We start from the raw sequence: 25,945 nt of genomic DNA, 5'->3' as shown, positions 1-25,945 counted from the left end.
TCTTCTTTCCCTCTGGCATGTGATCATTTAAAAACAAATACAAATAGTGAAAAATTCCAAAGCACCTAAAACAAAATATCATAACAAAGAAAAAAATGTATGAAAGCAATATTTTTATGGCTTTTCTTGTACTGTTCTTTGTCAGTGTTTGTCTAATTTAGATTTTAAATTCTTGGAGATGGTGTGCTTTAAAGTGCTTTGCACACCAATAACTATAAAAATGTGTTAATTATTGTCTGTGTCAATGAATGCAGCATAACTTTATGAATATTGCTTACACCAAAACAGTTTTTTCTGATATGTAATCCTTTTCAAATTTCTGCTTCCCAACATCCTGCAGTTTCTGCATCCTATCTTACAACAATTATTTTGTTAAAATGTCACTTGTTTGGTCATCTTTGTATCAGTGTTAGTACATGAAGTCCTTCTATTCATTTTCTTTCTTAATGATTTGTATTTCTGGCTCCAACTATAATACTACATCATTTGAAAACAATCATTGGACAATGTTATTTCAATCATTTGAAAATACTGGTGCCATATTTTGACAGGTAGAAAATGTATTTTGAACTGTACTACTTAGCACTCACTATGCTGCTTCATACACTATACAATTCAAAGGTATTTTCTGTTTTATTTCCAAAACATACATGTGTACACAATGTAAAGTTAAAAGCAGTGCCTGCAATTACAACATTCATTTTTCCATTTCCTTATAGGGAGATCCAGTGAAGAAAGAGGATATCTTTGTTGCTGTAAAAACATGCCGAAAATTTCACAGAGACAGAAGTAAGTTCTCAATTTTTCAAGACTGAAGCTGTATGTTAATGAAATTAACTTAATAGTTAATCAACAAGCTAACATACTAGGATAATTGTTTGTAGTTCTTATAACTAAATGTTTGTGAAATCTCCAGAGAAATATAAAAGCTGAATAGTTCCAGTTTTCAGAATTTAACAAGATCCCCCAAATTGACCCACCTTAATCCATTTATAATCCGCTCAACTTTTTCACGACTTAAAAATGCCAAGTTTAAAAGTATTCCTTCAATCCCAAGTGGCCCAAACAAATGCACTGTACTCTCTTATTTCTCCCTGAATGTCAGGGAGCCTTCACACTGTTGGTATGCAGGGAACATTTAGAATGCCATCATTATAAATTATTGTGGCTATATGGAAACTTAACTATTTGCTGAGGAAAGAATTACATAGTGTTGCATTCTTATCCAAACTGTTTCTACTTCATGTTACTATATTTAGGTTAAAATTATCATCATTCTATGAAAAATAATAACTACTTGGAAAAAATTACCTAACATGAATTATCTTGCATTCTTATCCAAACTACCTTCTTCCTTTCATATTAATGGCTTCAGATTAAGTAAAAATATATTTTATTTGTATACAAGAGTGTCTTATAAAAAAACTTCATTCAAATAAACCAACGATTCCAAATAAACTCTATATAATAACTTGGGAAGCAGCAATCTTGGTTAGCTATCTGCCCCCCACCCCCCAAATAACAGGGTTTTATCAAGCTCATTACTAGATGATCTATTTAGGTTCCAGCCAAATAGCTGATACAGGGAGGATCAAATCACTTTCAGGTTGAAGCTAATTAAAGTAGCCTGCCTAAATTATTAATTGTTAGGTAATAGCCAGTATTTTCTACCCCCAACATAGGGTTACATGAAACAGTCCAGTACAATTCAGGATGACACAGCTATTTAATTTAATATGTGAGTGACAAATTTAGGTGTAAATAACATGATTTGTCAGGATTAAACATACAACTCCTAACCCATGAAATATATGTATGTGAGATCTTTTAGACGACAAAGTTGTTTAACCTAGGGCTGTCTCAGGTATTTGAGGAACTGCTCTGTAGGGGTTGTTTTTAAATAGGTTCTATGGGTTCTATCCACACACTTCTGTACTCTTACATGCGCTACCAGCCATCTGCTGGAGTTAAAAACAAGTGCAAGAATTCTATGGTAGACACATCCTTCTGGTAATAAAAAATATGAGAAAAGAAAACAAAACCAAAAAGACGGATACTTATGCAGGATGGTTGTCACAATTCTTGTGGTTTCATTCAGCCTCAAGAATCTGGTACATGATTGAAAAGATTAGCCATTGGTCCTACTGGCTTTGATGTTTAATGTTGACACATTTGCTGGCTGCCTAGAGGTTACTTGCTTGAAGATGCTGAATCTTAAATGTTGCATGTTGCTGGACTCCTACCCGTTGGTGGGCTTGCTGGGACAATGGAGGAAGCACAGGCCTCTTAGTTAGGCATTCTGTAGCCAGATGCTAGCAGCCATTGCAGGCAAACAAGCCAGAAGCCAGTAGCAGGTAGTCTTCCTAATGTTCAGTTTTTGAAGCTGGTGGTTTGGCTGGTCCTGCCCTCCCCCTCCCCCCTGTTCCCTTCTCTTCCCCCCCGCCCCCGCTTTGGAACTCCTCTCAGGAGCTTCTCTCCTGTTCTGAGGCCATTGGCATTACCTAGTAGGGGCAGGTTAGGTCACCTTTATGCAAACAAAGTGCTTCCCCATTCTAGTAATTTCAAGTTCAGGAAAGTCCATAGATCCAAAATATACTCAGTGACTTGGTCAGCAAGTTTAGGTGTATTTTGAAACATTTGAGGTCAAAGGTTAGTCTACAGGCATTATTCGACTATCCTAAAAAGCCCTGACTCAAAAATAATTTTTTAAAAGTTGGAAATAAAATCATAGGAATACACCAATCATACATTTACTCAGCCATGAGGGGGATGGTTTCTGTTTACAGACATTCTTATAACTTAACCTTTATATTTTGGTTCTCAGCCCTCAACTTTCGAATAGTATCTTGTTGACACACACAATCTGTGTGAAAGGTTGGACTTCAACTCAGTCAGAGTAAAAAAGTCTTTTGCTCCTAAAATCACAATTTTGGGGTTCAGGTTTTTTAATGCAAGTCTGTGTGCCTCACATCTTGTGTGTTAGGTAAAGTTTATTGATGTTACTAATTTGTTATTCTATCAGAAAACATTATGTGACTATAGTAATTGTTACTGTAGGCATGTATTCTATAGTAAAACAGTATATTTATTAAAAAGAAGAGTTTAAATTTTAGATACTAGATTTTCTCCCAGTTAGTCTTTCTCTTTTTTTCTTACTGTATGAGGTTGACCTCCCAGGAATTAAGACAGGGGCAAAATAGTTATGCATGGTGAATTATTCTTTGAGAAGACCATAATGGGGGGTTGAATAAGAGGGAACTATGAAGTGCAATTCATATTATATGAAGAAAAGACAAAGTGATGAAGGGAGCACCCATTATTCAATATTTACCATTTGAGCACAAATTATTTTAATAGTTTAGGGTGATATGGCTGGGTTTCCAGCTCCACAGTCTGTTCCTGGGACTCTAACCCCTGCTCCACCATGGTCTTCTCTGGTGCCATCCCCACTGTCTTCCAGTCTGATCACAAGACCATGCATGTTCAGAAATATGTTGTGGAGGACAGTGGCTTCTCTGCTAAGGGTGGTGGTAAGGGCCCAGTCAAACTCCTTGTAGAAGGGGCTTGTAGAGGGGCAGTTGTCAGACTTGCCATCGCCATTCTTAGTCTTGTGGTAGAGGGTTTTCAGTACTTGATGCACTCCCTGCATTGCACGCCAGTCTGGTGCATGCCAGCTCCACCACCTGCTTTGAGATTGTGTCTTTACTCACACCAGAAGTTAACTAAAACCTCTGGTTTGCTCCTCTGGCAGGCTAGCAGCACACTGGGTGGGTAGGCATTTTGCTGTTCGGCAGAGCTGGGTTGAGCTGCATAGAAACTGGACCAGGCTGCATTAAACGCTGAGCAAGGGTATATAAATGGCAGGTAGCTTCTGGTGGATAAGGAGTGAATAGGAAGTGATTAAGTAAAGGGATACAGAAGACAAAAGTACATGAAATTGTAGGAATGGCATTGGTGGTCTATCGAAACAGAAGCCCCAGTACCTGTGCAGTTGCTACCTCCACATTCCAAAGTGAGTGGGTAGTGGTGTGACTCACAGCTCAATGTGGGCTTTGCAACATACTTCCTAGCTGAGGATGCCAGCAAGAGGTTCAACACATGCCTAGATGTGTTTTTAACGGCTTTGAGTATGGATGGTAGAGGGGCCTGAGAAACAACATGTGGCAAGCCTTCAATGCTTTAGTGTAGACATAACCCTTAGCAATAGGGAAACCAGGGAGTAAAACCCGTATCTCCTGACTTCCAAGTCCAGTGCTTTAACCAGTGGATGACAGCGTTCCCTCTCTGTTACCTATCTACCACTCATTCTATTCTAGTCCTGGATGCTCTCGTGAGAAGAGATTCCTAAACATTCTGAATAGTATAATTGTTTTCTTATGTGGACAAGGATCCCATGAGCATCTAGGGTGAAACTATTACACTTGTTTTATTTATAAATTTTAAAAATAGTATATTTATTACTAGTGGTTTTGGTGGTGATTACAAATGATGGCTAAGGATAAAATCAAATGTTGTGTCACTTGAAATCTCAGCCATGATTTGGTCTCTGTGCAAGAAGACACTGTCCAACTTAGCCATGCTCTGCTCTTACGTATGTATCAAGGCTTTATGCCCTATTTTTTCAGAATAAAATCTATTTTATTTAGTTTATTTTTTAAGACTTTGTGTTCTACTTAATCAAGGCATGCTTCTGGTCTCCTAGAGATTGGTTATCTATAACATATACCTTTTGGCAAAAGGAAATCTACTATCATATACTGTAAATGGAGTTGACTGAAGAACTGCATCCATGTTTACTTTCCCACCTCACTGATGATAAAAAAAAACAAAAAAAAACCCTACTATATTAGAGCTAAAAAAAAAAAAGGAATCAAAAGCTTTAAAAGCTGGAAGACATGAATGCACGGTATAAACATCCTTCAAGGAACACATGGTGAAGACGGAGGAAAATTCTTGAACTTTCCTCACAGCTTCCAGTGTTCCACAATGAAGGATAATGTCGCCCAAGAATGTGAAAGATTAATGGATGCCAGCTTCAGAAAGCTCCTTTTTCCCAGTAAGTCATTTTTTTATTATATGCCAAAAGCTACATTAATGCAACATTAAGGCTGCGAATTTAATTACATGTAGGTGAGGGCATTTAAAATTAAGAATTTATCACAACTTTAACTCTCCCTCTTGCATGTATGCATTTTATGATCACATTAAAAGAATAAAATGTGCATCCAAGGTTTTAGAAAGAGGTGCAATTCAAATATAAACCAGGAGCACACAGTTGAGTTGCCATAGATATAATCCAAAGGACAATATTACAAATCTGCTTAAGAACTTTTGGTAAAGATGTGCATTTATAGTTAGAATAAAGTACATTTCCTTTGTATTCATTGCGATATAATGCAACATTATGCAATGTGGAGTGATCAAGTAGTGAAAGTCGCTTTGAAATATGTTATGTACAAGGAGGCAGACTTAAGGTGATGGGAACTTCCTGTGTTCAGTGCAATTCAAATCTCAACCTTAATATTGTATTGACATAATTTTTTGCATATATTTACTTTTGGGGGTTTGCTGCAATTTGCAAAAAAAAACCCCACACATTTAAAGAAGTGCGCCAAAATATTTTTAAAAACAGTATCTTCTAGAGCAGAATATTACTGCCGTGGAATCATATCTTTTACAGATCTTAAAGTTTTGTTCACCAGTTCTCACCATTCTTAAACAACAGTTATCTTTTTGTTCACCTTAATCCTTAAATTGTTGTTATTCAGGCAAGAATAAATGACTCTTGTAACTACTTATGTGAATAGTGCATAGTACAGGAAAGCAAACATCCAAATCAAGTATGATCTTTCTTTATGAAGAATCCACTGAGCTGTCATATTGTAATATTTCTATGCCACACAGTTCACATTTTCTGGTCAGCCATGAACCCTCCAGTTTCGCAATTAATGTTCTTCCAACAATTATTAATAGTTTTCTTGCACTGTTGGGGTGCACTGGCAGAAGTGTGGGGTGCAGAAAGGTTGGAGTACAGGGACTTGGGGTGTACTGGCACTGTTGAGGCTGCAGGGGCTTGGGGTGCATTGGCAGAGCTGGAGGCGCACAGGGGGGTTGAGGTGCACTGGCAGAGCTGGGGTATGCCAAACCTCTTGCTTTCCCTCACTGAAGCCCCAAACCCCTCTACTCCTATTTTCCCCATTCCCCCACCTTCTACTATCCCTCCCCTTCCAGGAAACATTCACATGTCTATTTTTTTCCCAAAAATTACTTGATTACATTCCCCCCAAAATAAAATTGCCACCCATTACTCACAAATTGTAGAAACCTTCCCCCATTCAGTTCAAAATTACTTTTTGTCATAGGTTAGAATAGATGCATTCACTGAAGGATGAATTCACAGCCAGCCAGGGGACTGTTCATTCATCCAGTCATTAATACCTCTTAGTTTAACAGTACCAGCAGAAGGAAACCATGTGGGGGTTTTTTTGGGGGAAGAAGTTGTAACTCAGGAATTCCTTGGTCAAATGATCCCAAGTTTGGATCACTAATGCTGCCCTGCACCCACATGAGGCTCACCAAATTACAAAGCAATCTGATTAACCATTCATATTTTAAAGCACTTACAAGAGTTGAACTTCTGAGCATTCAAATGGCAGGAATGGAAACCCTCAGGCCGTTTTACTGTATTGTCACATGAGCAGTGTTAAAATGTACAATTTCCTAAATACTGTTCTCAACTTGAGTCCCACCAAAGATGTAGTGGGTGTCATGCACTATCTTGGATAAAACTCAATAGACCTGGACCATTTGATCCACATCACATTAATCAGTTGATCTCTAGCTCTGGGCAAAAAAAACCCAAACATCTACAATTTTTTTTAAATGTTAATTTTGTCAGGGCTTATATCTCTGGAAACCCTGGCTCAGATGACTCCAGATGATTAACCCTACCCTGTACCCTCCTGAGGCACACCAAATTTTAAAGAAAATCTGACTAAGCATGTCAATTTTAGAGGAGTTAGAAAGGTACACCTTTAAATAGATGTCATGATGCAAACTTAACTATAGTGGCACTCCCGCACCACTATAATAATTGTTACCACAGCATTATAAACAAAATCTAACACAGAGGTAAAGGTAGTAAATTCCATAGCCTGGTCAGCATTTATTTAAACATCTTGTACAAAGGTGTTGGATTACATCCTTCATACAGTATGAATGAAAATACACTCATATTTTATGAGAAGTTTTATTTTTATGTAAAACTCACCCAACCACTTGTGGCTTGTCTTTCACAGAACTATAAAGCTGCCTATCCTAACTACTGTAGTACTGAAAAGAACAGAATAAGTGTTAGGATCATGATGCCTTATTTAGAGGCAGCATTTTCATTACCATGCCACTGAATATATCAGCTACCAGGCATCCAACTGTTATGGGTTCGATTTAGATTATAACATGAGATGTCAAATAACATAGGTTTAATCAATTTTTGAGTAAAAGACAAAACAAACAGCGTAATACAGAAAGGAAGGCCAATATGCTGTCATCCAATCCGGGACACCACAATGCAGCTGGTCAGTTGTCTCAAAGTTAGGCACCTAACGCCTCTGGGATGTTTTCAGTAAACAGAGGATTTCACAATTTCTTTGCATTACTTTAAATCTAATACATCTTTCTTATCTATCTTCTTTGACGTGTTTTCAAAGTCAAAGTGATGCCTATAATGGTCTGTGCCTGGTAGATGGGGCATATTTTGTAAAACACACATTTCACACACTTTACACAAACCCTGCACATAATCAGGACAGAGATTTGCAACAATTTCTTATCTTTGTTTTGAACATTTATGATAAATGAAGGGGAGGGAGGTAGCTCCCTTTTATGGACACCCAGCCAGACAGTTAGCTATAAAATCCCTCTTAGTAGCTGTTCTCTACTTGCTTTACCTATAAAGGGTTAAAAAGTCTCGCTGCTATGCATAGGTAAAAGGAATTGAGTGGGCACCTGGCCAAAAGAGCCAGTGGGAAGGCTAGAACTTTTTAAAATTGAAACAAGACTCCCCTTTTGCCTGTCTGTGTTGTTCTCCCGGAGAGAGGGGGACAGAGCAGCGATGCTGTAAGAAACTTTGGGCCAGGTATGAAAAATCATCTGTATCATACCTAGAAAAACTACTCATTTGAAACCCCAGGTATGTAAGTAGATCAGGGAATGTCTAGGAAGATGTGATTAGGTTATCTCTTTTATTTCTTTATTTACATTCCTGGTTAATAGCTCTGTTTTGAGAGAACTCAGTTTTACAAATTTTCAGTATAATTCCATTCCTTATACGTGGAGCTATTCCTGCAGTATAAGCAATGTATGTAACTAAAACTTTCCAAGCAGTGTTTTTCCACTTTGCCTTTGGCCTCACTGAAAAGCACTCTGGTTTAATTTGGTCAATACAGCCATTTAAATAAACGGTAGCTACTTATGTTTCTAAATTAGCTGTTACCAATCAAGAAAGAGATCTTGGCGGTTTATCATGGATAATTCTCTGAAAACATCCACTCAATGTGCATTGCAGTGAAAAAAGCTAACAATGTTAGGAACCATTAGGAAAGGGATAGAAAATAAGATAGTAAATATCATAATGCCACTATATAAATCTATGGTATGCCCACACCTTGAATATTGCATGCAGTTCTGGTCACCCCATCTCAAAAAGATATATTAGAATAGGAAAAGGTACAGAGAATGGCAACAAAAATGATTAGGGGTATGGAACAGCTTCCCTCTGAGGAGAAATTAAAAAGACAGGGACTTTTCAGCTTGGAAAAGAGACAACTAAGGGGGGGGAGAGAATATGATAGAGGTCTATAAAATCATGAATGGTGTGGAAAAAGTGAATAAGGAAGTGTTATTTTCTCCTTCACATAGCACAAGAACAAGTGGTCACCCAATGAAATTAATAGTAGGTTTAAAACAAACAAAAGGACATACTTCTTCACACACTGCACAGTAAACCTGTGGAACTCATTGCCAGGGGATGTTGTGAAGGCCAAAATTATGACTGGATTAAAAAAAGAATTAGGTAAGTTCATGGAGGATAGGTCTATGAATGGCTATTAGGCAAGAAGGTCAGGCATACAACCCCATGGTGTGAGTGTCGCTAGCCTCTGACTGCCAGATGCTGCAAGTGTACAACAGGGCACGAATCACTCAATAATTGCCCTGTTCATTCGCTCTGAAGCACCTTGGCATTGGCCACTGTTGGAAGACAGGATACTGAGCTAGATGGACCATTGGTCTGACCTAGTATGGCCATTCTTATGTTTCAATACGACTAATTATTTTTCAGTACCGATTGTAAAGCAGACCTGGGAAGGTGAGGCTACCCTTGTTGAATATTATAGTGATTATGCAGAGACCTCCATTCCTACTATAGATTTAGGAGTACCTAATACTGAAAGAGGTAAGCTTCTAATATTATCTTTACAGAAAGTTTCATTGTATGAGTATGATAAGTTTTCAAGGTGAAATGTCTATTCAGTGTATAGTAAGTTATGCTGAAGTGTTACATTTTTGTAGCACAGTCCTTTGGAAGTAAAAATAAACGAAAAATTCTTCTTACTAATCACACAAAACAGGAGATGGGTGGAGAATACAGTTCCTTTGGACAGAATCATTTTCTTATGATCTGGTGCCTCGCTACTATGGACGTGGGCACAGTAAAAATGCCTGAGTGGACAGTTTTCTGTCTGTTGAAATGTTTCCTTCTGCCATCACTATTCTATCAATCTTGTTGATATTAAGGTTGTTGCAGTAGCAGTGTCAGAGTGATACATTCATAACAGAAGACCTTATATGATGCCAACTGGTCGCTGTAGCATGAAGCACTTACAAGATGGTTTCAAAGTAATATGTGCCTACATCTAGTATGCCTGTGTTTTTAAACGTTGAAACTAAATGGAAAAATCAAACAGTATTTTGTCTGAGCATGTAACATAGTAGTTTAAAGTAATAATTTAAGGTGCCCTTGAACAGAAAAAAGCCTTCGATACTATGGCTTCAGTGGTTTGTTCATTCTCATTTTATTGCCTTCTTTCACACACTTCACTTGGTGTATTTCTCTTCAATGGATAGCATAGAACTGGAAACATTTGCATAATCCATTTTTATGATGTTAATGGATTAAAAAAAAAAGTACAGATAAATAGAGGTTCTCAATGCCAGGAGGAAAAAAAGCGAAGTTTTTAACCAAAAATATTCTGCTGTGTGTCAAAAAGTGTTTTTGTTGAAAAAATCCCAACTATAATACCTCAATCTTATTTGTTTGTTTTTTTATTACAAGACGCATTAATAGTGTTAATTGCGTCTGAACTATCTCTCTTGAACACAAGTGATTTTTAGTGAGTGTTAGTGATTTACAGTTTGATCTTCCTGGAAGACATTTTTAGCTTTAACTAAGCTTGTATGACACTTTATTTCTCTTGCCATTTTGATTCTCACTTACCAGCTATAAAACACTGCTTTTTGTTAAATTCTAAAGCTTTTGCTTTGGGGAAGCTATCAGGAGCCATGATTTAATCAGAGTTAATGCCTATATCTTTGATTATTCCATTGATTGGTTGTGCCTACTCAAGTCTTAACAAAACAAATCTAATTATATACTGACCTGGTGCATTGTAAAGTTTAATTTATGGGTATGAATAATACTTGTATAGCACATTTCACGCATAGACCTCAAAGCATTTTACAAAGGAAGTAATTACATTATCCCCATTTTATGGATGGGAAAACAGAAATGAGTTGGTTTGGCCCTGGTCAGCCAGCAGGCCAGTGGTAGACCAGGAAATAGAACCCAGGTCTCTGGAATCATAGTCTAGTGCACTGCTCAGTAGGCCATGTTGCCTCATAGAAAGCAGCCTATTGTGGAATCACATCCAAATCAAAAGCACTCTCTACAATACAAATTGAAATTTGGATCCTCAGCTCCTTTGCCACTTTGCCATTATCTACACAAACATGTTTCAACACTTTGGTCAACACTGTATTATCCAGTAAAATGTATCATTCAGATTAATTTACAAATAATTGTACACACACACACACACACACACACACACACACACACACTCTCTCTCTCTCTCTCTCTCTCTCTCTCTCTCAAAAACAATGTACAGTATGTTCTTTCTCTTATTCCTCCCCCTTTTAGGTCATTGCGGGAAGACTTTTGCCATTTTGGAAAGATTTTTGAATCACAGCTCTTCCAAAACACCATGGTTAGTCATTGTGGATGACGACACCTTAATAAGGTACGAATTACAGTATTTCAGAAATGCTCTTAATTTGTATTAATAAGAGTTCTAGAAATATTTATTTATTTTGATTTATACTCCAGTAAATAGGAACACTATCTTTTGCTCTATATATTCCTGGACTCCTTTTAAAAATACAGTTTACTCTTATAAAATCTCCTATAACAAATAATTTATACACATAATAATCTGTCACTACTTTGAATATGTGACAGTCATATATTGCAATCTGTTGATACAAGAGCATATAAGGCATTAACTGGTTGTGACTAACTTTAAGTTAACACATTTTCTAATACAGTGCATTTTCCTGATGTGGAGCAGATCCCAGAGGATGAGGGCTCCAAACCCATTCTTAGTCCTAACAGCCAACCATACCTATGTCTAGGGCTTGGCTTTGTTAGAAAATTGTCATGTTCGAACACAATCTAATTTTCTAAAAAAGAAACGCCCTAGAAATGTTTACTGTCTCTTTCAAAGTAGATTAGTAAATTATATTTTATTATTGCTTTCAAAGAAATAGCAAGTTGGTAATTTGAACAGTCATGGAGAAGCAGAAAAATACGTATTTACTGCTTTACATTCAACACGTTTTGAAGGGGAGTTGGTGTTGCAGAACTCACATGGAGTAATGGTGATCCCACAGTGACGAATGAGGAATAAATTAGAGCTGTTGGGAATTTCCTGTTTCGTCGGAAAATACAAATTGTCGAACCCCAAGTGTTTTGCAGAAACACCTTGGGTTCAACAACTTTTTATTGAATCACAGGCAGGCTTCTATCAGAACCCTGTCTGGTTCCTGGGGCTGCTGGGGAGCCTGGGACTGCCCCAGAATCAGGACTCCAGGGCTTGTAGCTCGGGCGCAGCCCTGCCCTGCAACCTGCTCCAAAAATCCCAGCACTTCCAGGATCTGCAGCTGTGGGGCAACATGTCTCAGGGCTTCCAGGCTGCCATGAAGCTGGGAGCCTAGAAGTCTGGGACCCAGGTTCTAACAGGGCTCAGCTCCCAACTTGATAGAAGGAGCCTCAGGCTCTAGGGGCTTCCAGGTTCAGTCCCATGGAGTCAGGAGCCTGGAAGTCCTGGTACGGACTACCCCAAGAGTTTAGGGAGCCAGCTGGCCCAGCAGTCTGGAAGCTCTGCAGCCCCAGCCCAAGACAGTCTGCCTGGTGGGTCTGCCCAGGAGCTACAGCCTGTAGAAGGCCCAGCAACTACTAATTGAAAAACTGATACAATTGTTGTCAGTTTCACCTCTCCTGTTCAGTGGTGGATAGTAGTGAAACTGACAAGAATTATGTCAGTTTCACGCAGCATTTGCCAAGATCAGAGGATGCATTTTTTTGTTCAGAAACACCATGTTTTCAAATAAAATTTTTCAGACTCCCCAGTTCATGGGTAATTCTGAAATTAGACTGAAACCAGATTTCAAAATATCAAAAATTCCCATGAACTAAAAATTCCAACTTTTGGACAGTTCATGCCTAATTAAATGAAGTTTAGCAAGTAGCAGGATCAGTGTGCTGTTACTAAGGCTATGTTTATGTCAGGGAGGTCACAGAAGTCATAGAATCCGTGACTTCCAGAGACCTCCCTGACATTCTCTGCTTCGGCCTCAGGGGCCAAGGGACTGGAGTTGGCAGCCAGCGGGGCCCTGGGAGGGTTCCAGCGACAGGCAACAGCCTGCAGAGGGGGCCCTCCTCAGGGTTCCAGCAACGGGCAACAGCCTTGCACGGGGGGCGCCTTGGGCGAGCAGGTGGGGGTGTACCATTTTCTCTTTGGGAAATATGGTCACCCTGCAGCTTCCAGCTGCTGCAGGCACAGGGGGAACCCCACAGCTCCCAGTCACCACATTGGCAGGGGAAACCATGGAGCCGCAGCAGCAAAAGTCACAGAAAGGTCACGGCTTCTGTGAATTTTTGTTTATTGCCCGTGACCTATCCGTGACTTTTACTAAAAATAACCATGACCAAAATCTTAGCCTTAGCTATTACCTTTCAAAAAAGAAATCCAGGACAAGTTTGAACCAATTAAGAAGCATGACTCAATAGTTCCTATTAAAACTGGATTTGATACATGTGACAGAAAATTGGATCAGCATGTTGAAAGATGGTGACTCGGTAACCGTTGGCACTTGTTGAGATAGAAAATGAACTTAAATTGCTTCTGTGACACTGAGATATAAGAGAACAGGACTGTGACGGGTTGGATCACAGAAACCCCCTTGGGAGCTGCCAGCCGATGTGCCAAGACTACTTCTATCCCTGTTTTCCCTGCCAGCTCAGGACTCCAGCACCCTGTCTTGCTGAGCCAGACACTCCCGTCTGCTCCAACACAGACCCAGGGCCTGAACTACTTGCCCCAAAGCTGCAGGTTTACCCGAAAACAGCTCACAGAAGTGGACTTGTCTTTAGCACTCAGATGCCCAACTCCCAATGAGGTCTAAACCCAAATAAATCCGTTTTACCCTGCATAAAGCTTATGCAGGGTAAACTCATAAATTGTTCGCCCTCTATAACACTGATAGAGAGATATGCACAGTTGTTTGCTCCCCCAGGTATTAATACATACTCTGAGTTAATTAATAAGTAAAAAGTGATTTTATTAAATACAAAAAGTAGGATTTAAGTGGTTCCAAGTAGTAACAGACAGAACAAAGTAAGTCACCAAGCAAAATAAAATAAAATTCGCAAATCTAAATATAGATAATCTCACCCTCAGAGTTGCTTCAGTAAGTTTTTTTCTCAGACTGGACACCTTCCAGGCCTGGGCACAATTCTTTCCCCTGGTACAGTTCTTGTTCCAGCTCAGGTAGCTAGGGGATTCTTCATGATGGCTCCTCTCTCTCCCTTTGTTCTGTTCTACCCCTTTATATATCTTTTGCATAAGGCGGGAACCCTTTGTCCCTCTGGGTTTCCACCCCCCCTCACTGGAAAAGCACCAGGTTAAAGATGGATTCCAGTTCAGGTGACATGATCACATGTCACTGCAAGACTTCATTACCCACTTGCCAGTGCACACACATATGTAGGAAGACTCACAGGTAAAACACAGCCATCTGCAGACAATGGTCCTGGTTAATGGGAGTCATCAAGATTCCAAACCACCATTAATGGCCCACACTTTGCATAATTGTTTTAGGCCCTCAGAGTTATATTTTATATTTCTAGTTTTAGATACAAGAGTGGTACATTTATACAAATAGGATGATCACACTCAGTAAATTATAAGCTTTGTAATGATACCTTACAAGAGACCTTTTGCATGAAGCATATCCCAGTTACGTTATATTCACTTATTATCATGTTTTTATAAAACCATATAGACTGCAACGTCACAAGGACAAGGTAATTAGATATCAGCAACATGGGCCCCTGAACATGAAGAAAAAGAGGTCAAGACTATAACAACGTTCTTAAGGTTAAATCATATGACAAAAGAGGAATTTGCGAAGGGCTAACTATAGGAAATAAGAGTTTGTTACAGCTGAATTTGCCAGTTACCATACAAGGAAAATGAGACATTCTACAGACTCTGTATAGGAAAGAGAAATACATGGATTATAAAAATAACAAGATTGCTGTAACCTAGTGATGAGAATTGAAAATCAGAAAAAATAAGTTTGTCACAGCCCCAATAAGAATCAGTTGAGTGTTAGGAGTTGATTTATTTTTTGGTACCCTGGTAAACTGCAGATTACACGTCAATAATAATTTTATCCTTCCCATTGGAAACAGTGGACTAGACTGAAAAATTGTAACAAAAGATGGCTAGTTTTTAATGGTACTGATTTATGTGACTCTTAGATTGCATAATAAAGATGAATTTTTAGCCCATTTACATTGCAAGGAACTAGTTTGATAGAACCTACCATCATCTGTACTATAGTAATTTCTCAGCATATTTTCCACACCGGATTACAAAAACTGATGCTCATTACTTTGGAGATTACTGTAAAAAATTACATAATTCCTCATTCTTTTTGATTGAACAAAAGAAAGGAAGGGAATTAAAAAGGGAAGAGAAATTAATTATAGCTAATTGATAGCTATTGAAATCTTAATTCTATATGGTATGATAACACTATGATCAATGAAGCTATTATCCAAAGACTGAGTTAATGTTTTGGGGAGAATATAATGACTGACTGTGAAATAAGAATTTTAACAAGTGTTCCAGTTTGCCACCTGTGTTGATGATAAATCATTTGACAAGAGAGAGACTCCGACTCTGGTTTAGAGAATGAATAATTCAGTTACAAAATCCAGACGTAATTATTCTGCTTGAATAGCAATTTTGAAATTATTTATTAAGCTATTAAAGATATCTCTCTTCTCTAAGTACGTTGTGGAATACATCAAAACCAGTTTTAAGAGAGAAAGGAGTAGTTCAAAAGTATAAAGATATAAAGTATGGAAATAGAGGTTATAAAAAGGAATGAAATAGAGGTTTAAAAAAGAAAAATAGAAGTAAATGGATTTAGGACCAGATTATTCAGTGTTTAATAGTACCTTACACCATACATATGGAGCAAAGTGCTACTCATTGTGCATAAAGGCATCGAATCTGCCATTTTTTTTAAATTTTTTAGATTTTAAAACAATAGGATCAGATTTTTTTTTAAAAGAAAAAATTTGGAATGTTTTTATATATACACACATGCAATGATTCCTGTCCATAGTTTGTGGTTGAACTAGAGCAGTGGTTCTCAACAAGGGGTATGCATACCCCTGGGGGTAAACAGAGGTCTTCTAAGGGGCACATCAACTCATATAGATATTTGCCTAGTTTTACAACAGGGTACATAAAAAGGCACTAGCAAAGTCAGTACAAACTTAAAATTTCATACAGACAAACGGAGAAAGTAAGCAATTTTTCAGTAATAGTGTTCTGTGACACTTTTGTATTTCTATGTCTGATTTTGCTTGCAAGTAGTTTTTAAGTGAGATAAAACTTGGGGTACACAAGACAAATCCGACTCCTGAAAGGGGTAAAGTAGTGTGGAAGGGTTGAGAACCACTGACCTAGAGCACCTTTTTTGCAGTTTGTGTTAGTTTAGCTGTAAAATCATTTTAGAGTAGCATGAAGAGGCCCAAGCAAGGATTGTCTTTGAGATCCTGATCCTACAGTAACTCCTCCCTTCTAACGTCCTTTGGCAGCCGCCAGCTTTGTCTACTGCTTGCAGGAAGAGCAGCCCGTTGCAGCTAGCTGGTGGGGGCTTGGAACCAGGGTGGACCGGCAGCCCCCTATCAGCTCCACGCTCCCCTAAGTTCCCTGTGCAGCAGCTGCCTGCAGTTCAGCTGTGTCCCTTCCCCCACTGCCATGTGCTGCTCCTGCCCTCTGCCTTGGAGCTGCTCCCAGAGACTCCTGCTTGCTGTGCTGGGGGGGGGGAGGAAGAGGAGGGAAGGAAGAGGGAGGCTAATGTCAGGGTGTCCCTCTCCCCCCTGCTCCTGCACCCCGCTTACCCCATCTTCCTTAGAGCAGGGCTCAGGACAGAAGGAGCTTGTAGCAGCTGCGGTCTCAGCAAGCTGATCTAATTAACAAGGCAGTGTACTTAAGGGAAATGAGCATATCTCCCTCCATTCCTGCTGCCTTGCAGAGTGAGAGAGTTAACCCTTAAGGGCTCAGCCAATTGTTAGTTCATCATTTAGCAGTAAGGGAAATATCCCACCCTCTGACTCCTCCACCTCCACCTCAACCAAGCTTCACAATCATCATCACTGTGTACCAGTATTAAATTGTTTGTTTAAAACTTATATTGTGTGTGTGTGTGTATGTGTGTATATATATATATATATATATATATATATATATATAGTCTTTTGTCTGGTGAAAAAAATTTCCCTGGAACCCAACCCCCTCATTTACATTAATCCTTATGGGGAAATTGGATTCGCTTAACATCATTTTCCTTAAAGTCGCATTTTTCAGGAACATAACTACAATGTTAAGTGAGGAGTTACTGTACTTGGGACTCTTGTTGTTACTGTCATATAAATAATAATAATAAAATAAGTCCACAGATCACAGCAGTACTGTTAGCCTTTCAGTCTTCGAAAATTCTACCTCCCTACCCTTCTTTCAGTGTAGTCTGGAAAAATCCAAGTATACTTTAAAATTGAAGACTCAGTGTTGCTGAGGAACATATTTGTTTCTTTTGAGAAATGTTTCATGAACTATCTAGTTAATCATTTGAAGTATTATGAATTATTTTTCAAAGGAAATGGCCTAATTAGCTTTAAACTTCCATTACCAAGTTCAGATTGCCTGACTATTTTACCTGGAATTCCCACAATTAATTTACATGTATTTTTCTATACTGTATTCCAAAATGCCTTTTAAGCTGTCAATTTAAGTATTTTGAAACTTGTTTTAAAGAAATAAAGATCTATATCTGATTTAATATATTTTTAATAAATGGACTCTCATTTTAGTATCTTTAGGCTCCGGAAATTACTCAGCTGCTATGACCCTAATGAACCAGTGTTTCTTGGAGAGCGTTATGGCTACGGATTGGGAACAGGAGGATATAGTTATATCACTGGCGGAGGAGGGTAACTTACTTTATTTCAAATCCTACTGAGAGCTAAAACAGTCATTCTTCCAATGCAAATGTTTTGGAATATTATAGATCACACAGAGGTGACAAGAATAATGTTTTATCACATGATATAATGTAGTGGCAGTAAAAGGGGGGGGGGCTTAGAGCACAGTTATTGCCTTTGCTGCGGGACCATCCCTCTCCCTCTTTGTTTGTCTATGGTGTGAGTGAAAGTGATTGTCTCCCTTTTGGTTTTTAACTCATGTTCTGAAGAGATAGGCGAGTGAGTTATTTAGTGTTGGTATCAATGGAAGATAGTTTATGTCGTAGAGAGATCATTGCAGATCGATTATCCAGTCCTTATGGTTGAGAACTATAGTTCAATGGATTTGGTGAATGATTTGGGTTTCAGCTGAATATATCCATGATCTTCTAGGTTGATCCAAATAACATTAGTGAGATCCATCGCTTATGGTTCTAATCTCTGTCCATTTTGTTTGTTGAGTAGTTGTAGATCCATTATTCTATTTAGATAAGTTAAAATCTAAATTATTCAATCCCATGATCTGAATGCCCTTAAAACACGTAAAATCGGTATTCTCCAGGAAAAAAACTGAGTTAGTATAATATTTATTTATGTCCATAAATAAATAAGACTAATTGGCTGGCGTTGTCATTGTCTTGTATAGCCTGGGAATGTGCCCATCATTCTTAATTATGCAGAGTTTACCCCTTTCTTTTGATGCTGGAGTGCTTGCCAATTACTAACAGATTTTTTATATTTTCTGTTGTTTGTACTGTGATTTTTACTATACATTCAAGAACCATCATAGCTTTCTGGTACTCAGGTCTGTGAAGATATGTATATAAAATATCTCACTTCTCCTTCATATTCCTGTTTATTGTTGAAGAGATTTGTTGGCAGGTAGTGAGTAAAGTTAAAGATCTTGTAATCACTTTGACCATGCCCTTTCTGTTACCAAGTAGTGGGTTTTTTAATTTGCTAACTTTATACTATTTACTTTATTCTTCTATGACAACTTTTCAACAGCAACACATGCTGTTCCAGTCATGATTATTATAACTTCCTTTTTTCAAGGTTCTCAATACAGTTGCTCCTTTGCTTGCAGCTTGATCAGAATACAGCAACATGACTGGTCATGATTATATTATGCCGGCGCTCTATTCTTTTTCCTGTTTGCCTAGCAGATTGACCTTAAATTGGCACTGCTGTTTCTAAAGCCTTTAACAACATGGATCCTGACAATATTCAAAACTTTTTCCTTGAATTTTGTATTGGATGTATCTGAGTCTACACACCAGCTGCCATTTAAGGATTCTGTTATAGCGAGTGAACTCAAGCAGGTGTTTTTTGCCAAAAAAAGAAGAGAATATCTTGTGGAGAGTTGGGCAGCTATGATGAGCTTCCTTAACATCTAGATTACCATATATAGTGGTAAAACTGGATGGAGTTATAGACAGAGAAGGGAGAGTCGTAGAATGTGAAGCAAGAGAGTATGTCCTCAGCTGCAGAGCTCTGGATCATCATGAGACTTCTGTGGAGCAGCAGCTATCAGAGGCTTGTTCTACTGGTAGAGACCTGAAGGCATCCATGCTGCAGATGATATTTAAATGAACAGTCATAGGGAGCCAAGCTGAACAGTAAAACTTTGCAGCACAGTTTAAGATATTGGTCTGTTCCTGTGGACAGAGCTCTAATATATGATTGTGATATGTAACATGTTACCAGGAAAAATGGCAGTTCAGATTTAGTTTTCTTTTTTTTATACTGCTACATTCTAACTATCCAGATGAACAAGATAGAAGAAAAAACAAAATGTTTTTACCAAACTACGCAAGAAGCAAATCCAAAACAAGTGGAACCCACAAGAAAATCATCTGTTAAAAGTTAGATATTTTTGTCAAGAGTAACTTTTTTTTTTTAGCTTAAAACATTTTTCACAATATAGATACTTCATTAAATACTTTTTATAATTGCATTTTTATTAGATAGTTTCAGAGGAGGGGAAAAGAGATGAGTATTCAGTTCATATAAAAACACACACATCAACTTCAAACACGAGACTAAATTATGTAACAACAGGATTTCTGAATACTCTCTACATGTCCTATGTATATTCTCCATTCCTCCAAACAGAGTTCTCCCCTCACCCTGCATCAAGAAAAAATGTGTGGAGGTAAGGGACAGGTAAGGATCACTACCAAGTAAAATTTGGGGTAATTAAGATTTTCTGTAATTAAATAAATCACATCATAATTTGATTTTACTATCTAGAATAAATATGTCTCAGAAAAATCCTCATTAAGAATTCAAGCCTGAATGCTATCTTCTAACATCTTTCAGTTTCCCAAATACTATGCACCAGTGGACTACGTTCCACGTTGTGATTTTATTCCATTGAGTAAGACTTAATAAATGGAAATTGTTTACAGTTATTCAGCTATATTAGTAATGAGTGTCTCATACTTTCTGTTTGCTTTTATTGTTTAGGATGGTTTTCAGCAGAGAAGCAATCCAAAAACTACTTGCTAGTAAATGCCAGTGTTACAGCAATGATGCTCCAGATGATATGGTCCTTGGAATGTGTTTCAGTGGTTTAGGAATCCCCATAACACACTGTCCACTTTTCCATCAGGTGAGAGACACATTTTTACAAGTATTGAAAACTGATATTTATTTAACTTATTCATTTAAAGTGCACCCAACTCCTTAAAATCCCTGTCCCAGGAGCAGACATTCCCACTACAACCTCCCCCTGCTCACCCCTTCCACCCAGAGAAAGTCTGAGAAAACAGATAAAGTAGATTTTTAAAAATGTCAAGTGTGGGCAAATACCCATTTTAATAGTGCTACAGAGATGTCTCAGTCCCCCTCCCCGGCAATGACAAATGACTAAATTTAGTTGCTTAGGCACCTAGTGGGATTTTCAAAAACGATGAAGTGCCTAAGTCTGATTGGAAGTGCTTTTGAAAATACTATTCAAATTGAAAATACTGTATGGGGGGAGGGATAGCTCAGTGGTTTGAGCATTGGCCTGCTAAACCTAGGGTTGTGAGTTCAATCCTTGAGGGGGCCATTTAGGGATCTGGGGCAAAAATCTGTCTGGGGATTGGTCCTGCTTTGAGCAGGGGGTTGGACTAGATGACCTCCTGAGGTCCCTTCCAACCCTGATATTCTATGATTCTATTCTGTGTCTATCTGCCTCTTTAGGCACTTAAATACTTTTAAAAATCTGGCCCTTAAATACTGCAATGATTGTCCTATAGAAAAAACCCAGTTACATGAATATTTACACACTCTAACAGTACTCTCATCCTGTCTATATTTGCTACGGGAAAGTCTTAAAAGTTGAGGAAGTAGAGTGTCGAAAATTGTTTCCATTAGCAGAGAACTGTAAAAACCAGCAGGCACAAGAGCAAGCAGAAGTAAAAGGGGCGCGGGGGAGGGCTATTTGGTATGGGGGTAGGAGGAGAGATGCTGTTTAAAAGGATCCAAATTGTACATATTTTGGAAATGTTTTTGAGGAGAGAGTACCCAAGACTCCCATCTGGTTCAGAGATTTAAAACTTCTAGAAAATTTAATTCCTTGTTTTGTCATTGGTGTACCTAACCATTTTTTCTAGTTTATTTAATTCATAAAATTTAGCAAAATTGAAATCCATCCTCATTTGTTACATTATTTCATATCACCTTTAGTTTATAAACCTATTCAGATATTCTTATGACTTCCAGAAGGCTAATATAAAAAAAAATTCCAAAGTTCACAATGCTTTTTAAGACCGCTTGCCTCCTGCACATTTTGTCAACTTTCCTAACAGATCAATTAATGTTTTTGATTCCTTGTAGATCTGTGATGTGACTTTTTGCCAGGAAATTCATCTTTTTAGATTAATGCATACCAATAAAAAAATTGGTAAAAATAACTTTTTCCATCGTCAAACATTTGATTCCTGAGGATATAGCAAGCAAAAATTAATTATCATTTTTTATTTCCTAAAATTAATTGCTACCTGTACTATATTTTTTAAATAAGGTGTAAATATAGCTTTAATTATATAGGGTCAGATCATGTCTTATTCTGTAAGGAGGCATAAAGTGCTCTTTTCCTTCTTAGTGCAAGTGTGCTGTACCATGTGGGTAATCAGTAAGTGATTGCTGCACATGTGGGTAATCAGTCTCCACAGAGCTGCAGCATCCTTATCTTACACAGATGGGTGAAGGAGCAGTGGAGCCTTGTCTCTGCCCCTCAGTGTTCCCAGCAGTCTAGTTATGCCAGGGCATGGGGAGTATATGCTGCAACAAGTATAGATAGACTGACCCATCACAGTTTACTTCCTCACAGGAGTAGCAGGGAGAAGGAGCAATAGATTGTGACTCCTTGAGTGACAATCTCCCTCTTGGGTTCCTGCCTGCAACAACTCTGCCCTTTACTCTGGGACAGATTGCAAACTGATGATCAGGCTAATCATGAATTCAAATTCAATGTCATATTTTTTACATGAGCACTAGCCAGAAAATATAAAATAATTTGATCTTTGTGTTCTCTTCCATACGCAAAATGTTTTTAATAGCATTAAAAATAGCATACTACACATGGAAAATTAATAAATATAAAGTTTAAACCAGTCTGTTAAGCACATCTTCATACATTTATTTAGCAGCTACTCGCAAATGTAGTATGTAGAAAGTGCTGCAAAAAAAATTATACAGCACACTGTAAGAGAAATATCAGAGAGGTAGTCGTGTTAGTCTGTATCCACAAAAACAATGAGGAGTCTGGTGGCACCGAAAGCTTATGCCCAAATAAATCTGTTAGTCTTTAAGGTGCCACCAGACTCCTCGTTGTTTTTGTAAGAGAAATGTGATTGTTAATGTACCATGTCAAGACTGTGATGAAACATGAAGTACATCTTTGATTAAGGGTCTTAAATATAGTAATGGAAGTAACACATAGGAGCGAAAAAGAGATAATGGAGTCACTGATGTGACACGAGAAGATAGTTTTTATTCTAAAACTACTTTTGATACCTCCCACTGAACTGAAATAGTTCCTTTCAGCCTGACATTTCTCACACTTTCTTAGGTCACAGCCTTGTTTTTTTAGCAAGAAGTTTTGAGGTAAGTTACCAGCTGTCGCAACCCTGGTCAAGTTTCCCCTGCTGGACACACACCAGGCTGCTGTGTTTAGACCCACATGCTTGGCTCATATGCTCTTAAACTCCTCTTGGTCCCTAGATAGGCTTCAGGCACCACCTCTGGCTTAGCATTTGGGCACTGTAAAAATATCTAACTAGTACGGTTGGTGATAATTGTATACAGTAATTGAGTCCACAGAGCATGAAATAAAGGATCAGATAGAGAAAGTACAATCAGGAGAGTAGTATATAAGATCTATGATGATATACAGTCATACATTTTAAGTCAGAGTTATCTAAAGTAATCTGAAATATAAAGAATGTTGTAATTAATACAGATGCAGTTAAAGCAAATTTGTTCCTTATCAAGGCAGCAGAGGGTTTATATAAATTTCAAAGTAAACAAACTACTGAAAGAGGGTTTTTTGCCAGGCTCAAGTGAGAGTAGTTCAGTAATTATCTATGTCAAAATAAATTTCTTAAGGTCATCAAATCCATAGATATTCTCCAATGTTGAGATTTTCAAAGTGCCTCAGGGTATTAGACTCCCTCTTGGTTCTTCAGTGGTTATTTTGTTTTTTAAATAAGCATTTCAGTAACTTAAATATCAAAGAAGAAAATCCCAAGAACAGGATCATGTTAATGTCAAATTGTATTACCTGATTGTATGGAAGGAATATACAAAGTACAGCATGAAAGCACTATGGAGCATTCATTAATACATCCATCAGTAATGGAAAGCATACAATAGCTTGTAAATCAATTTTTAGCTTAGCTTCCTTAATATGCTGATCTCCTTTTTTCTTATGTTTGTTACTGTAGAAAAAGAAAAACTTTTTTACATTACTTATTTATTTGTCAGCAAGACACTAAAGTGTTGAGAGACAATAAAATCTTATTTTGAGAGTTTATATACATTTTTACTGAAATCCTCTTTAGTATAAATCTAACTGCAAAGGACAAATTTAAATATTTTAATGGGAACAACTGCAAACGAAACCTGTTTGTTTTACATACGTGCTTTGCTCATATTCCATTGTATTGTTGTAGGGAAAAATCATAGAAGATTAGGGTTGGAAGAGACCTCAGGAGGTCTAGTCCAACCCCCTGCTCAAAGCAGGACCAACCCAACTAAATCGTCCCAGCCAGGGCTTTGTCAAGCCAGGTCTTAAAAACCTCTAAGGATGGAGATTTCACCACCTCCCTAGGTAACCCATTCCAGTGCTTCACCACCTTCCTAGTGAAATAGTGTTTCCTAATATCCAAACTAGACCTCCCCCACTGCAATTTGAGACCATTGCTCCTTGTTCTGTCATCTGCCACCACTGAGAACAGCCGAGCTCCATCCTCTTTGGAACCCCCCTTCAGGTAGTTGAAGGCTGCTGTCAAATCCCCCCTCACTCTTCTCTTCTGCAAACTAAATAACCCCAGTTCCCTCAGCTTCTCCTCGTAAGTCATGTCCCAGCCCCCTAATCATTTTCATTGCCCTCCACTGGACTCTCTCCAATTTGTCCACATCCTTTCTTTAGTGGGGGCCCCAAAACTGGACACAATACTCCAGATGTGGTCTCACCAGTGCCAAATAGAGGGGAATAATCACTTCCCTCGATCTGCTGGCAATGCTCCTACTAATGCAGCCCAATATGCCATTAGCCTTCTTGGCAACAAGGGCACACTGCTGACTCATATCCAGCTTCTCATCCACTGTAATCCCCAGGTCCTTTTCTGCAGAACTGCTGCTTAGCCAGTTGGTTCCCAGCCTGTAGCGGTGCATGTGATTCTTCCATCCTAAGTGCAGGACTCTGCACTTGTCCTTGTTGAACCTCATCAGGTTTTTTTTGGCCCAATCTTCCAATTGTTCTAGGTCACTCTGGACTCTATCCCGACCCTCCAGCGTATCTACCTCTCCCCCCAGAAGCTTTTTTAAACAAACAAAAGTGAATACTTCTGTTGCATTGAGAAGTCAGACACATATGGGTTGGTTTTGATTCTGTCTCCTTCAGTGTAGCTGACAAAGGGTAACAATGTGAAGATATCTGGCAAAGGAGTAATATCTCCTTTTTTGTCATAGGAGCCTCACATTTTCACCATTACTCTGTATGGTGGTAGGGTCTTGGACTTCTTATCCTGCCACGTTGACAATTCTGGCATCCAGCATTTAGAACTGGAGCAAAGAGAATGACCCTAAACTTAGGTTACTCTTTGTAGAATCCAAGCAGTGCATAAAATAGGGACATATTATAAAATGTTTCCTCCCCAATTTTAAAACAAGTTTCTGTGATTTGGCCCAAAATTACTTACCCTACTAGCAGTCCCTTCTTTGATCCTATATATATATATATATATATATATATATATATATATATATATATATATATATATATATATATATATATATATATATATATATATATATATATATATATATATATATATATATATATATATATATATATATATATATATATATATATGCCAATGTTCAAACAAACACTATGTGCACTTATTTCAGTGCAGGATTATGTTGTGTGTGTTTGTTTTAAAAAATTAAAATATTTTTCTTTAAATTTTACTAGATTTTTTGTGAACGTTAGAGGCCCAAAGGTATGCAATGTCCTTTTTTACACAAAGAGCTTGCAGCCCTGCCGCCTAGAGCATTGTGCCGGCAGTACAGTGAGGAGAAACAGCAGGGGAGGGGCCGGGGGCTAGCCTCCCAGGCCAGGAGCTCAGGGGCTGGGCAGGAGGGTCCCGCAGGCCGGATGTGGCCCGCGGGCCGTAGTTTGCCCACCTCTGCTATAACCAATACATCTTGCAAGTTGTTCCACGCAGGCAGACCCCTCTGCCCATAGATGGCCTTGTTGAACAAAAATGTAGACCAAAAAAACCCCAGAAAAAAACAATTTACAAGATCACAAAATAATAACCAAACAAAATAAAGAAAAAACACAGCACT

At 38.2% G+C, this 25,945-nt stretch overlaps 1 protein-coding gene across 1 annotated transcript in view; it reads left to right on the top strand.

Moving 5' to 3' along the window:
• Positions 1 to 25,945, top strand: part of B3GLCT (beta 3-glucosyltransferase) — a 160,521-nt gene that overhangs the window by 130,581 nt on the left and 3,995 nt on the right. The window contains exons 10-15 of the mRNA XM_065397585.1: positions 720 to 789; positions 9,341 to 9,454; positions 11,198 to 11,297; positions 17,729 to 17,848; positions 19,994 to 20,044; positions 20,348 to 20,492. Coding sequence (XP_065253657.1) covers positions 720 to 789; positions 9,341 to 9,454; positions 11,198 to 11,297; positions 17,729 to 17,848; positions 19,994 to 20,044; positions 20,348 to 20,492 — 600 coding nt within the window. The remainder of the gene's footprint in view (positions 1 to 719; positions 790 to 9,340; positions 9,455 to 11,197; positions 11,298 to 17,728; positions 17,849 to 19,993; positions 20,045 to 20,347; positions 20,493 to 25,945) is intronic.

This window comes from Emys orbicularis, chromosome 1, assembly GCF_028017835.1.
Source record: "Emys orbicularis isolate rEmyOrb1 chromosome 1, rEmyOrb1.hap1, whole genome shotgun sequence".
NCBI classification, from domain to species: domain Eukaryota; kingdom Metazoa; phylum Chordata; order Testudines; family Emydidae; genus Emys; species Emys orbicularis.
The sequence above is the reverse complement of the archived record's forward strand: the minus strand, read 5'-3'. Positions and strand labels throughout refer to the sequence as shown.